Below are 16,506 nucleotides of genomic sequence, written 5' to 3' on the forward strand. Positions count from 1 at the left end.
CAGATTTCTGTAGTGCATTTCTTTTGTTAAAAACTATTCGTGCAAAATTTAGTTTATTTACACGGGCAACATTTTTTTTTAGTAGCGAAGCTACTCTATAATTCGAAATCTTCTCGGCTGGTAATCAAGATACGCGGCTGTGTTTTTGTGTGTGAATATTTCCTATACCATGCAGCATGCAGTTAATATTTTAATCTCTTATGGAATATTGAAACCTATGACGAATATAAGTGAATCATTTCTAAAAGTCTAAAGGATTGTTGTCATGTGCTGTGCAAGTAAAAATATTTGTTTTTGGAGCTTTGCTTTTTAGATGTTATCATCCTTGTTTAAGATATAATTAAATCCCATTATAAAAGATAGTGGATTTCTGTTTGAATTTTCCCCTGTATTATAAAATGTACTAGAACAAACGCAGGAGTCCCAAACGTCGAAGTGGACAAACACAGGAGTGGACCATTAACCTAACCTAACCTATTTTAAACCATGTTTTAGGTTTTTAAATGCCTAACCCCTGCGGGGGGCTTATTTGTATATTCATATCTTAACCTAACCTAATCTGTATAGAAATACTTACTTAAAATAATATTTTAACACTCCTGCGTTTGTCCACTCCGACGTTTGGGACTCCTGCGTTTGTCGTGGAACCTTATAAAAAACTAGTGACTTTTATAGAAATAAAATAGCCTAAAACCATCTAAGAACATATAGGAAGCCTCAATGCAAAGGAGAACCACATCGGTTCAGTGGTTAGTGACGTCCTTCGCTATAGACAAACAAATCTTAATAATTTCTATAACAGGAGGATTATAAAGATCTTAATCGTTTTTGTTCTACTTTTCATAAAAGTCCAAAATAAGTTGTCTGAAGCTACAAACTTTAACTTGGGATTATTTCACTATTAAAATTTTATTTTGCTTATTCCAGAATCAGCCAAGTAAATATTTTATGAAATGCCTAAAAATACTTTATAGTTATCGGAATCTATATAAACAAAATCATTCCCTCAGTGTTTCAATATCTAATTATTGTCATAAAGACTAAATGGCCCTAGTTATAGAGTAATTGCGCTTTTAAGAATACTAGCGGCTTCGCCCCTAGCCTCTAGGGGCTTTGCCCCAAGAGGTAATTAAAAAAAATTCTATTTATTTTGAAGTAACTGCCTAAAGGTATATACCCTAAAGAGTAGAATCAGATCGGTTCAGTGCTTACTGAGATCTTAAGCTTCAGACGGACGGACAGACAGACATCGTTCTACTTTGTATTACAGATTAAACCATTATGACGTTTCATACAAAAGTTTAATATGTCCTTGAAAAAAAACATAGTTCAACAAATTTTTCAATTTATGATTGAGATAAATATTTTAGATTTGATATATACCAAACTTTGAGATATTTTATTTTGAATATCTCATAATCTTTGCGCCCCTAGCTTAGATCTGCTTTAGATACAGAAATGGTAAGTAGCAATATCTATAATACAAAGTAGCTTGATGTCTGTCTGTCTGTCCGTCCGTCTGTATGTTTGTCCCTTAAGATCTCGGTAACCACTGAACTGATGATTGGATTCTACCCTTCAAGGAATATACCTACTGGTCTTGTGGTGGTTTTAGGCTATTTTCTTGGGGCGTAGGACACCCCCCCTCCAAATATAGTGACAACAAAGAATGGAACAAGAAGCTTTTCTTTTGAGGGATAAAAATTAAATACTTATATGGACATATGGTGAACTGTAATGAAAAGCTAATTTTTATTTGATTTTTAACAGAATGATATCTGTAAAAGTGTATGGGCTTTGCCACTAGTCATGAATAATGTCATAAAATAAAATAGACTTATTCATTCCCATAATCAAAGAATCGCTCGATCCAGTCTAGAGTTTTTGGATCAACTGCAGTTCACGGTAAAATATTCCTGGTAACGAATATTTCCAAAAATCTATGAATATTAAAGGCTGCTAGCTGCCAAACAGCTGAACGTACAGATCATACCCGCACACCATTTAAAGCGGCATAAGAAGGCCTACAAAATAAGCTAAGATCAGTGATGCACACTCACAGGGAAAGCTTCACTGAAGAAAATACGCGTAAAATAGGTCTTTTTCGCGCATTTCTCCACACTACGAGATAATTATGCATTCTTTATTTATGGCTATTCCAGATTATTTGTAGGCCTTCTTATGCCGCTTAAAACAGGGTGCGTGTATGATCTGTACGTTTAGCCGTTTGGCAGCTAGCAGCCTTTAAAATTCATAGATTTTTGGAAATATTCGTTACCAGGAATATTTTACTGTGAAATGCAGTTGATCCGAGTTTTTTAAAGATCTCAAAGGACTAAGAACCTTACTTAATTTTTAAAATTTACATTAAAAAGTCTTTTTACTAAGATATTACAAACCTAATTATTACAATATAATTTCAGTCTGTGGGCAGCTTGATGACGGATGAAATACAGTAATAATTACGGGACTTTAGTAATCTATAATACAAAGTAGAATGATGTCTGTCCGTCCGCCCGTCCCTAAGATCTCGGTAACCAATGTACCGATCAGATTCTACTCTTCAGGGAATATATCTACTGGTCCTGGGGTGGTTTAAGGCTTTTCTATTGGGGGGGGGGGACACATTCAACTCCCCCAAAAAAACAAAAATCCCCCCCCCCATTTTTATTTTTCTTAGATGTTATGGTTGTTGCACCACGTGTATTGCATTTTTTTTAATTCCCTCTTGGAGAAAAAAGCCCCTAGAGGCTAGGGGCGAAGTCGCTAGTAGTCTAATATTTTAAAGTTTGTTCTTATTTGGAGTCTTTGCAAGACTTTCAAATTTGTTAGAATTGTCAATATATGACAATTCTTGATTGATCAAAATATGCTTAGTAAAGGAACAAAGACAAGGCATACAATATCCAGTAGTAGCGAAACAACAACCTTAAATATTTTTGCATAGCTCATAGCCTACAAGGACCTATAAATGGAAAAGAACATTGAAGGTAAAATAGCATAAAACCACCACAGGATATACGAAAATATTTTTATTCAGACAGACATAAAAATTTCCAAAAACTATAATCCTTTTTTTCAGTATGGCTTAGAAACCGATTAATATTCGCTGGATTAGTACCGCTTGTCAACCATACTGAAACAAACATGTATATTGTATAACATCGTATTGCAGACAATTTTTGCGCGAAAATTTGTTGTAGTTTATCTTCAGACATAAAAATAATTCAAATCATATAATAGCTGCGCTTTTTAAAAGAAAATGTGAAAGATTTAGTTGCAATATTTCTCTTCATATATGTACATAAGCATATACTATAATCTCTACGTCATAGATAATATTGAAAATAATAAATTTAGTTTTTTTGCATCTGTGCATTTTTATTTGCACAGCTTCTCTACAAATAAAAATGTTCAACAATTCTATTTTCATTTTATTGTTGTTATTTTCTTTTAATCACTGGCTGAAGATTCTTATTATATCCTTTTATAAAAGTAATAGGATGTGTGTTTTTCTCCATATAGCTTTAACTAACTGTTGAACCGATATAATTCTCCTTTAAAGAAATCTGCTCATAGGTAATTAGGGTATAAAGGGTTCCAGGACAAACGCAGGATTCCCAAACTTCGGAGTGGACAAACGGAGGAGTGTTAAAATATTAATTTGATTATGTATTTCCAGACAGATTAGGTTAGGTTAAGATATGAATGTACAAATAAGCCCCCCTCAGGGGTTAGGCATTTAAAAAACATATAAGATGGTCTAAAATAGGTTAGGTTAGGTTAAGCTTCCACTCCGACGTTTGTCCACTCCGATGTTTGGGACTCCTGCATTTGTCATAGGACCGTATAAAATAACAACCAACTCTTTAATTGGACGATCTTTGTCTGGAAGATCTAACTATGAGTGAGTTGTGCCTGTTTTGTTCCAAGGCATACCCCCTATTCTAACCATTTATGTCACACATCTAACATAGCGATATTGGGAATCTTTTTTAACATCTTCAGTTATGGTGCGGTGTTGAGCCGGGATTCGAACCCATCATAAATCTATGTTCGTGGGTCTGGTGTTGATTTCATGTCGGCTGCAGACTCGGCTTGTGTGTTTTAACACTATGTATGTATATGCAAATTTGCACTGTCTAAATCTCGATTGATGACAATATATTTCAGCTTTAGCTGGTTATGTGAAACATTATAGGGTAGGGAATTGTTTCTGGAAAATAATTATCATATTATGATTTTTTAATACAATTATGTGTATAATGTATATGCCTTTATTTACATACTAGCGGCTACGCACCTAAAGGCCTCTAGGGGAACTTGAGGAGGGTAGAGTCGAATTTGATAACCCAATTTATTATTTAAGATTTGAAAAGAAAAATAAAAAAAAATTGGGGGGGGGGGGGAGGGTTAAATTTTTTTTGGAGGGGGGGAAGCACCCCACTTTTTTTATATTTAGTTAAAAAAAATTTCTAGAGGCGATTTCTCTTGGGGTGGTAGAGTTATAAACCTTCCTAGGACCTATGAGAAGCTACTCTGTTAAGGAGAACCCGATCGGTTCAGCGGGCGAGATTTTTCGGTACAAACACACAGACAAACAGACATATCACATCCTGTTACTTTAGTATAAGGATATTATATATATATATTTTTTTCATCTTAAAAACTTGTTATTGTAATACTAGGAACCATTCATTTTTATATACATTTAGATGCTAAGAAAACTTTATATAAAGTTTAAACAAGGATGACAACATCCATATACATTATACATATAGTAACGACGCCTTGATTGTGAAATTATGAACAGCAAAGCAAAGTGCATAACAGACAGATGGACAGACTATCGTAAATAATGATGTTGAGTTGTCATATAAATCTTCACTTAAAATTTAGCGGATTATCTTTGATGACAGCTAAGAAAAATGTATTTAAGATCATTACTAATTTATAGAGTAGACGAGCTTTAGACTATTACAGAATATTAATGGTCCAAGTGAGGTATTAAGTAGATGCTATTCGACCAGGAAAATCTTTTCTTGAAAAAATTAAGTGTCTATCTAATATAGCAGCTGAGAAAATCATTTTTAAAAAATATAAATTAGATGACCGTCAGAGCATACCGACAGACTGATGGACCAAGTAAATTATACACTGAATGCTTATTGGTACAGGAATTATAGAGAAGTTTTATTGATGGTATTACTGTATTATTTTTTTAACACTAGAAGCAAGGAATTTCTACAAAAAAAAATAACTATCTCTGTATGTCATGCTTTCTTTTTATTTAAAACTTTTTTTAACCTCATTTTTATTAAAAGTGTATTAGTTTGTATTATACATGTTTTTATCAGAGATAATCACCAAACTTCTATTATATGTAGTTTATAATTATGCCGCTAGATGACTCAATTTTATTATATTTTTTAAAGATAAATATGTGAATTATATGTTTTTTCTTTAAAAAAATATTAATGCTGTAAGATTTGTGAAATAGACAGACTTTCATAAGTTAATGATAGAGTAGACTTAATATTCAATTCAAAATGCAAACAGTTTTTTAAGTATTTATTAAATTGGATTAAATGCAGTTTTTGAGTAAATAAGATTAGATATATATACTTTATTTAGGAATGGTTAAATATATTAATAATTCAAAACTACTGAATATTTAAGCTGGAAAGTTCTGAAGTAGCAGGATGTCTGTCTGTATATCAGGACACCAAGCAACAGGATGACTGTCTGTTTAATTAATAACATGTATTAATTAACTATGCACTTTGAAGGGGTAGAATATCTGCCTATGCAAACTAGCTAAAGTAATAGGATGTCTGTAAATAGCTGAATTGGTCTTAATAAGACTCGAACCCAAACCAGATAATGTTCTGTGTTAGGACTCTCAATATCAACTGACTATAATATATTTTCTCTTTATTCTTTCTGAGAGCAATTGAAGAGTAATTAAGAGTAACAACTAAAACATGTCTGCAAACTTAAATATATGACATCACAACATAAATATATGACATTTACCCCCTTCTGAAACCATCCAGCTAGGCATGGTTTCACCATCCATCAGGCTGATCCAACAAACTGGGATCAACGTCTTCACTGGGTGAACCTACATCGAAATTAACCCCGGCCTCAAGTCCTTCATCTCCTTCACCCACTGGAGGAGGAGTGTTCAGTGCCCCTCCACCAACCTCAGCCGAGACACCCACTGTTGCCGCCATGACCGCATTACTCGCTGCAGCAGCCACTGGCCCTCCTACAGCAACCATCACAGCATCATCTACAGCCGCGGCAGTATCATTCACAGCCGCCACCTCTGCAGCAACCGCTGACCCATCTGCCGACATTGCCACCTCCATCTCAACACCACCAGCGACCTGAACACCTCCCAGAACCATCATCACCCCATTGTTAGCCTCAGCACCGCCAGAAGTCCCAGCCTGTTGCAGCTGCCAATATGCCACAGCCGGTAAGTCATTGTTTATTCTGCGCCGGATCTCGGACAACTCGCTAAAAATATTAGCCAGGTGCCTTTGCACTTCAGCCTCCTTTTGCGCCATCTCAGAAATAGCCTCTTGAACCTTAGTTCCCTGCCCTGCCAAAACATTTTCTACCTGTTGCCCCACCTGTTGTCCCAACTTGGTTGAACTACTTTCCCAATTATCAGCCACTGCTGTCTGTACACGCTGTACCAGATAAGAAGCCTTTTGTTGTGCAGTAGTAGTTACCATTTGCTGGACTTCCGTATCCACCTTCCTAATACATTCCATTAGATCCTTCTTATGCGTGGCCAACATGTCTTTAATCCGTTTATGACCGTCTGTCTGCCAAAGTTTCTGTGCAACGTTCAAACTTTTGACTGATTCTTTTACAGCCTCACGAATTTTTTCCTCAACCATAGGCTTTAAAGTTACAGCAACAGAATTACTGATTCGACCTATATCTTCATCACTGAGCGGCGCCAAACCACGTCTGTCATTCTTGCGCTCAGCCTTATTCCTCTCGACTTCAGCACGCAAGTCTGGTAACTCCCTCTTCTGTTTAGGTCCAAAAGAATCTGCCCCAGCAGGACGCTTAACCACGCCCCTTCTGGAAGTACCTTCCCCAGCATCATCATAAGCCTTGCTGGCTCCCTTAGTCCTGACCGATACAGCAGCCTGTTTTGGCACAAACTTACCAAACCTACGCCGTCCCTCGCCAGAACTAGTATCTGCCACCTTTTGTTCAGGCTTGTCCGTTGGAGGCTCAGCCCAACTGTCTAGCTCCGAACCACTCTGATCACTAGGCAGACGATCCCGGGAATCAAGCTCAACCTCAAGGCCCACGTTGCCAACATCGTCCTCGTCATCGTACACAGGCTCATACCTGGGCGACTCTACCTCATACTGCCTCCTCCGAGACCCTTCTCTATCATCTCTTCTATACACAACATGCCGCCGATTAGCTCTATCAGCATCCAGCATCTCAACAGACGGTTCACGCTCCTCCCGCCGTCCAGACGCCCGCTGATACCGCCTCTCGTTTCCATCTCCATTTCCTGATAATAATCAATAATTAAATGTTATAATATTTTAACATTTTGCATATATAAGACGACATTCAAAACGAAATACTTTACACAAATTATATTTATCAGGGATGCCAAATTTAAATTACTGCCTCCCCGAAGGATAACGAGAAAATTTAACGCAGTTACACAGTTTTCCCAAACAACCAACACACAGCAATCCAACAACCACCCCCGCAGCACCAATCACAGCCATAACAAAATGCTGCCAACTATTAGTCAACCAATTAATCGAGGTATTATATAGATGTACAAACCAATCTTCTGTAACCTCTACAACAAAAGCATGTGAATTAGCAGCCAATTCCGAAAGTTTAGCCTCTTCCACAGACTCCAACACCTGTCCTATCTCTCCCTTATCCAACAGATGCTCAAAATTCAACGGTACCTTCAGCCAACTATCCTCCAGCCGTTTAGTCTGAACCAGCTGCATTCCTGCCCCCTTGTTGCCCAAATATAATCCAGGTTTAACCCTCACAAATACTGGATTTTTCCTGCACTCAACAGCCATCAACAAGGAAACATTCTTAACTAATCTTGTAAACGGTTCTACAGCGACAATTCTATTGTCCATGGACAAAGAAAAATGACCAAGATAACACGGCAAATTCGCTCCTAAAGTCACATTCAACCACCTTTTTTTACACACAGACACAAGTTCCATCTCCCCTAGATGTTGTACCAACAAATTTCCTACTTGTTTGATGTTGGAATGAAACAAATTATTCTCCCAACACCCCTGTTCTGCCTGCAAAATCCTTTCCACCTGATGGTATGAAGAAGTCAGCTGTAATAATAAAGCACCATCCTCCTCCTTTCTACGCATCCAAGGAAAAAAATTCTTTTTAGCTGTTGTAATCCACAAAAATACATCCGGGACGTTGGTATGAAAATAATGCAAATCAGTCAGAAAGTCAGAAAACTCCACTTTTTTCCCCAGTTTCAATCCCAACGAAAAATGTGTAGAGATCGCCAACCAACTTTGGCCACCCTGATTACTAGCATCATCCGCCATATTAGAAAATGTAAACAAAGTTAAATTTACAATTTCAACAGTCCGAAAATAACTAAAATGACGTCTATCTTCATGTGATTTATTGTGAACTATCACTCGATCAAGCCCAAGCCGCAGATCAGACTCCAGACAATGTGCACCAATGAACTGATCCTCAAGAAAACAACTGTTATCAGGTAACATTGAAATTTGTATATTTTTCAAATAACTTGTAATTTGAACTTCTTGGAAAGTATTAGGCACAAAGGTATTATTTAAATAAATACCATCTCCTCTGCACTGAGGGTCAATTCCATACGTCATCATATCATCATACAGAATGGTACCATTTATGAAATAAGTCATTGACCGGTCATAAAACGCTACAGGCAACTGTCGTCCATCTATGTTTAACACCCTCTGTTCTTCCATCCTTTTACAATCTTCACAAGAAATTAATTCATCACTACTAACCACAGCTGGTGCCCCTAAATGTATATGGCTATATTTGCCACAATACCAGGTATGAACCGTTCTGTCGACGTGACATTGTACCGCAGGCAGAAATCTCACTCCTACTTTTTTTAACAGGTGACCACTGATTGTCCCATTAAACTCATGCTGTCCAAACACTGTACATTCTGAAGCTCTCAATTCAGGACCGTCGCCAACACACTCCTTTACTAGCACAGGTACCACATCAGCCCCACAGGATATTAAATACAATCCCCAAATTAAAAAATATTTACCTGATTTGAATTTATTATTATGACCAGACATTATTAGCTGATAACTGTTCACAAGTCCACCCGCAAATATCAACTGATTTAGCCTTTCATTGTAGAACAACTTTCCACCTACTAGCTTTGTCAGCACATATTTGTTATTAAAATAATCAAATAACAATTCATGAACTCTTATTATAATATATTTTTATAATATATATTCTTTTTTTATACAAGAATAATTATTATCAGTTCTCCTTTCCCTACTTTTTCTGTCCTCGAGTTCCTATCTGAACATGTACCACAGGACCCCCTACCTGAGATCTTAACCTCCTCCCAGTGTCCCATAAATATTTCGCCACCCGTGACCCACTTTTCTTAATTGTCACTAATCTTTCAGGCGAAGATTGCGGCGGCGCCAGAGTCAAAAACGACTGTTCCGATGGAAGCTCAACCTTGTCAAAATTACCCTCAGCTACAGGAGCAGGCACCACAGATTCATCTGTCACTCCCACCTCTACTCCTTCGCCTACAGGTATATTTTCTCTATTAATATCCCACTCATTTCCATCCCTTGAAACTCTGTCATTATCAACCGCAATCTCACTCTCCTTCTCCTGAATCTCGTCACTCTTTCTTTCCTCTGCCAATTCAAAACCATCATTTTCAGGTGACAAATACACAACATCTTCACTCTCTCTCTCCTCTACAGTTTCCCTCTCTACAGGCATATTATCCACTTCCAAAAATATCTCATCGGAAGGGCAAATTTCAGGTAAAGGAAAAACGTTAAAATTAACCTCCTCTCCTAAAACCTCCGTTCGAGCATGAATTTTTCGAATTTTATCTCTAGCCACAACCTGATTTTTCTTGATGGGATTATTCCCAAAAGGTGCCAATTCATACAATGCATCCGAAAATTTCTTAACTACAATAAAAGGCCCCCCATAAAAAGACTGTAATTTCTTGGACACGTCAGTCTTCACAATATTGAAGAAAGCATAACAAACATCTGTCACTCTCAATGCCTCCTTCTGTACTCTGTGTTTATTTTGAACCTCTAAATATAATTTGGATTTCGTAGAAATTCTCTTAATTACGTCCTCCATATTCTTCAGAAATTCCAAATACGACCGCGAGGATGAAGATTCATCAGACGGAGCTGGTGATAGAAAATCGAGGGGAATACGTGGCTGACGACCGAAAACCAGAAAAAATGGAGAATAACCAGTTCTTGAACTCTTGGAACAGTTAATCACTAACGTAGCCAAAGGTAATTTTTTAGCCCAGTCCTTAGTTCCATGGTTTTCATCTACTTTCAAAGCAGCATACAAACTCTGATTTTGCCTCTCTACAGGATTCGAATTTGGATTCCTGGGGGGAACTAGAACAGTATCCACCCCCAATCCTTTCATCACCCCCTTAAACACACTGCTTGTAAAATTTGTACCTCTATCCGATCTCAAAGCCCTAAATAAGCCATAGGTAGGTACAAAATTTTCCAATATAGCCCTTACAGTTGTTTCAGTTTTAGCGTCAACTAACGGACATGTAAAGACATATCTAGAAAATAAGCAAACCATGATTAAGACAAACTTAACCGTCTGTCCCTGATGATAACATGGAGTCCAAGGACCAACTAGGTCCACTGACATATTAGCAAAAACTTCACTACTTTGAACAGAATGAGTTATAGGTGAAACATGTTTAGGATTACTTCCAGCCTTTTTCAAACATGTAATACAACTTCGCATTCTCGATTCCACAAACTTGTTCACGCCAGGCATAAAAAATCTCTCATTTATCTTACGTATTGTCTCCTGAACACCTCTATGTCCAGAACCATATCCACCATGAGCTGAATCAAATATATCATTATATAAGGAAAGAGGCACTACAGGCCTCTCGACAAAACCCCCTTCGGCCAAAGGCTGTCTGAAAATTACAACCCCCTCTAGCACATACATATGGCCAATAAGATTGTACAATAATTCTTTTCTGCCCGATAACTCCGCCCTCTCATAAGAAGACAACTGTCTCCTTTCCAATATCCATAACCTTATTTCATTTAGAATCTCGTCCTGCTGAAGACTACGTTGCCAGACAAACTCAACATCCACCTCATCCTCTGCAGAATGTACCTGCATAATGGAATAGATTTGATCCAGAAATGGTGAATCATCCAGGTAAGGATCCAAAATTTTATTATCTGTCTCTCTACACTCCTGACAATCCTTCAGTTGATGTTCCTTACAATCTAACTCAGTTCTCGACAAATAATCTACGTTCACATGCTTAGTCCCCTGTCAATGGATAACTGTAAAGTCAAAACTTTGCAAGAAAGTTATCCATCGATAGGTGACACCATTTATTGATCCTTTAGCCCAACGTTTATAATGCACCAATGAAATACTGTCTGTCCGAACCAAAAATTCACGAAACCTACAAAAGTGTAAAAAATTCTTTAGTGTATATACTAATGCACCTAATTCTCCTTTATAAGAAGGATAATTTTGTTCCGCAGCATTACACTTTTTACTACAGACACCGAACACTCTTTCTACACCATCCTGTTCTTGCGAAATAATCCCTGCAAAATACTGAGAACTATAATCTACGTCCATGATAAAAAGATTAGGATTATCCCATTGAGGATAGCCTTTACACATCTCAGTCTTAAACATTTCCATAAATTCAGTCCATACTCTATTCAATTCTTCTGTCCACTTAATTATAGTGTCATTCCTGTGACTATCCAACATGCACGACCTCTTGGCATAATCAGCAAAATATCCTCTGTAAAAATTGGTAAATCCCAAAAACTTCTGTAACTCCTTCCCTGTTCTAGGCTTGCCCCAATCCTTAATCCGTTCCAAATATGCAGGATTCATTTTCAATCCATCGGCACTAATAATATGCCCCAAATAATGGCATTCTCTAGTCAATAAATCACACTTATCTAAATTCAATTTCAGGTTGACCTGCCTAAGAACTTGAAACAGCGCCTGCAGATGCTCTACATGTTCCTCTGGACTTGATGAAAATACGATCAGATCGTCCAAATAACTGATACAGAATCCATACATTCCTGGCAGGATAGACAGCACCTTATCCATCAGAGCACAGAACAGGCTGGGTGCATTACACAACCCAAATGGCAACCTGTTAAACAAATACATCCTGTTAGCTGCACTAAAAGCTGTCAACGGTTTAGAGTCTTCATCCATAGTCATCGAATGGTAAGCAGCTGTCAAGTCAAGAGTACTGAACACCTTGCCAGAACCCAGCTTCGTCAGATTATCAGAAATCAATGGCAGCGGCCACGCCACCCGCTTAGTCACGTTGTTCAAATTGCGAAAATCGATGACAAACCTCAACTTCGCCTCTGCTCCAGGTGCAGCCTTCTTTTTCACAGCAAAAATAGGACTAGACCAATCCGAGAAACCCTCTTCAATAATGCCGGCGTTCAACCATTTGGTTAACTGTTCTTTCAACTTAGCATCGTACTCTGGATTCAACGGAATATTTCTGGCCTTCACAGGTTTAGCTCCAGGTAACAATTCTATATTATATGTCATTAATCGACAATCACCAATATCTGAATCATTCATTGAAAAGATATCAAAATTTTCCAAACAAATTTTGATAATCTTAGGTTTCAATTCTGGATTTTCTTTAATCATCTGGTTTTCATCTAACTTCAATTTTTGAATAATAAACTGTACTCGCTCATGCATTTTTTGCCCCGACAACTTTTCTGGCTTATCCAACTCATTTATTGTTTTATTACAGGTGACATCTTGATTATCCATGACGAAACAATGCCCCATCTTCACATTTCTCAGCAAGGTAATAGGTTTTATTGACGCATTAACTACATTAACCACGCAGGACCCATCTTTCCGTGGCTGATACACTCCCTCAATAATCATAATCCCATTACCACTTGTCATCTTAAAAGAATTAGGGGACACATACCAAAACCCATCATTCTTTAATCCAGCCACATGCACAACAGCTGTAGATCCTCCAGGATAAAAAATAGTTTTGTCCAGCAACTTCACATTATACTTCGTTGAATATAACTCTCCAAACCCACCCCCCTCCTTTATCCCTGGCAAGGTAGGTTTAGATGGAATTTCAGAATTCATTCGTCCGGACAAAATAGGAATTTTCTGTATCTCCGCCACCACCTGTTTCTGTAAACATGAATTAATAGGAACAGATTCCCCACAAAATTCAAATTTATCCTCATCCAAACAAATATTAATTTTATTCTTTTTCAGGAAATCAGATCCAAGATTCACCAACCTACTCGTTACCTCAGGTACATAAAATATCTCCGTAAACACAGCTTGAGTTCCAGCAAATCTAAATTTCAACTCGACATATCCAATAATATTAACTTTCTTTAAATCTACTGAATACGCTGATAATTTAGCAGGACAGAACTCAATTCCATGTTTATCAAGAATTTCTCTAGATATTAAAGAATTAAAATTATTTCCTGTATCAATAATTCCTAACTCCTTCACCGTAATATCAGCCCCTGGCACAAAAAAATCTAAATCCGCACAAATAGGCATTTTCGTTATCTTCAAAAACTTCACGATCTCTTGAAAACCCTAGTCATTTCTATCAATATACCTTCAAATTAAAATCTTAATGCAGTATTACAAATAATTAATATATCCATGTTAATTAATTTTAAATTTTAGATATACATCATTCCACTACACAGCAGTCAGCCCTCCATCCGTCACCAGCCGCCAACATACTGTTCGATTTATGAAATCCTGTACAACTTCCAGACTACCGGCATTACACAGCTACACACCAAGCCTTTTCTCATACAAGTAAGTACCTCTCAAAGTTTTAATATTTACTACAACTTTGCATAGGTACCTATCAAAAATATAATATATAGTAAATATATATATATAAATATATATATATTGTTTTCATTGACAGCCACTAACACGATCACACCTTGACTGAAGAATAAGCAAGACAGAAATACTTTATAAAGTTGAGAGCAATTATCTGAATACAAAACAGCAACATTAACTAATTACACATAGCAAACCCAAAAAAATCAACTACAGTACTATAGCCTATATAATGAATACGAATAAAAGAACGATCTATAAATTTCATCCCAAAATGAAATTTATATATCAAATCAATCATATCTATTACATAGGATATTGCTGAAAATTGTTCCTAGCTATGTCAGCAATCATAGCCTCATACTGTTTCTCATCTCTGCTCTTTTCAGAATCCACAACAGGCCCCACCTGATTGACTGTCTTCTTCAGAAACTGCTCAGGTATTACCCTATTATTAGGCACTCCAGGACCTTCTTTCTTTTCGCTACCTGCTGAGAAAAACCTAGCTTTGGTCTTTCCTATGCGAGAATCAGGAGCTGGCGGCTTACCGTCCCTCTTCTGCCAGCAACTAGCCACTACATGACCTTTTTTCCCACAATACCAACAGATCATAGTTTTAGCCTTCGAATTCAGAGCCCCAATCACGTTCTCAACCTGATCCCAAGGAATATCATCATCCCCTTCAATCCACGCATTATTATCGCCAATCTCAGTCCTGCCCTCCAAATCGGATACATGCACTTCACTGATTACAGGCCTAGCTTTTACCTCCCTGGAATCCTCTAGCTTCAACCCTTCCATAGCCTGAGAATAACAGGACGTTACATTTTCAGGTGAAACGTGTCCAGAACGGGCCCAGCTTATGTAATGCTGACCTCTGCGAATCAAATAAGTCAAGAAAGCACTGTAATCTTCCAGGTAATGCATAGATTCAATGAAATTAGCCATATCTCTAGCTAAATCAGAAAACAGCAAATTCTTAGTCACATTATTATAGAAATCACGCCAAGATTGTCTAGAAATTTGACCAGGATGCATAAGCCTAAACAACCGTAACTTAGCATTGAAGAATCCATCCACATTTTGACCACTTTTCTGTTTCAGGGCATAAAAGTACTCAGTCGCAGTTTCAATATCAGCAAAAGGTATCACCAACCTTCTTATCAACAGGTAATAACCTAAAGCACTTAGGGAAGCATTGGCTTCCGGCGTAATTAGCCTCCCCATCTTCTTTCCTTTGCACTCAAATATCCTATTGTACAGAACGTCCTTGAAAAGCATAGGATCCTCCAATTTTGCGAACCAAGCAACCCTCCATAATGATAAGAAATAATCCTCAAAATCAATGTTTCCATCCCAAAATGGAGCATCCCGCACAAAATCACTATCCCACTTGACTCCTCTTACAAGACAAAACTCCTTAAACTGTTCCTCTACAGTCTGTTGACTTACACTACCGCCGGCCACCTTTTTATAAGCCTTAAGCACTTCAGCCCTTTCCTCAATTAAAGGAAATATATCCAACAATTGATTCTCATATTCGGTCAAACAACTCTCACGAACATTCATCCAATTTCCATTCCCAACCGGACCCAAAAACTCAATCTGCGAAAACTTCAGATGTCCAGGAGCACTTTTCACCCTTTTAGCCTCGAAATTGGTAGAATCCAATTTAGCCTCCACACTCAAACGATTAATGAAAGATGCATTAAACAAATCATCTCCCGTCAATTTGACTGCAGATACACTAGCCCCCATACTTGTCTCATACAAAAAACCGCTAATATCCCCATCCGATGGCAGTTGCGCCACCTTTTTCTTAATAGTAGCCAAATCAACATCATAGCCTAACTTCTTATGCTCATCAGAATTCTTGAACTCTTTCACCTTATTCTCCAGCCGTTTATTCGCCGCCGTTAGCTTATCCACCTGACCCTTGACAGTTGTATGCTCCTTTAACATTGCCCTAACATATTTTTTTATGCTTTCAGGCACAACGTCATTCTCCACATCGCCAACGCCGACTCCACATTCGCATTGGCACCTGCACCAACATCCTCAGCCACATCATCATCCTCCTCCCAATTTTCGGGAGTTCCATCATCATCCTGACTGTCAGTCTCCCGAGGACGCTTAGGCGGCCGTCCACGCTTGCCTTCACCTTTACTCCGCTCTCCTTTTTCTCCATCAGCCATATCCGAGCACTAGAACTAGATTCGCCGTGAAATTTAGATCAGAAGAGTTAAAGAATGAAATTCCACAAAAACTTAAAATATAAATCAAGTTATAAATATAAAAAAAAAATAAAACAAAACT

The 16,506-nt window shown here is 37.6% G+C and overlaps 1 protein-coding gene across 1 annotated transcript; it reads left to right on the forward strand.

Moving 5' to 3' along the window:
* The first annotated feature begins 11,310 nt into the window (after positions 1–11,310).
* LOC145315059 (uncharacterized) lies at positions 11,311–13,896 on the forward strand. The gene is made up of 4 exons (XM_080155106.1): positions 11,311–11,487; positions 12,277–12,854; positions 13,094–13,150; positions 13,588–13,896. Exons 2-4 carry the CDS (start codon positions 12,665–12,667, stop codon positions 13,647–13,649), a joined length of 309 nt encoding a protein of 102 aa, XP_080011232.1. The 5' UTR covers positions 11,311–11,487; positions 12,277–12,664; the 3' UTR covers positions 13,650–13,896.
* The last annotated feature ends 2,610 nt before the right edge of the window (positions 13,897–16,506 follow it).

The sequence above is a fragment of the Acartia tonsa genome, chromosome 3 (assembly GCF_053477335.1).
Source record: "Acartia tonsa isolate MP-2025a chromosome 3, ASM5347733v1, whole genome shotgun sequence".
NCBI classification, from domain to species: domain Eukaryota; kingdom Metazoa; phylum Arthropoda; class Copepoda; order Calanoida; family Acartiidae; genus Acartia; species Acartia tonsa.

Excerpts from the sequence above, each read along its gene's own strand:
- LOC145315059 (XM_080155106.1), top strand. The coding sequence starts at position 12,665 with ATGACAAACCTCAACTTCGCCTCTGCTCCAGGTGCAGCCTTCTTTTTC. Across the intron at positions 12,855-13,093 it reads CTTCACAGGTTTAGCTCCAG|GTGACATCTTGATTATCCAT; the intron begins GTAACAATTCTA and ends GTTTTATTACAG. Across the intron at positions 13,151-13,587 it reads TCTTCACATTTCTCAGCAAG|GAAATCAGATCCAAGATTCA; the intron begins GTAATAGGTTTT and ends ATTCTTTTTCAG.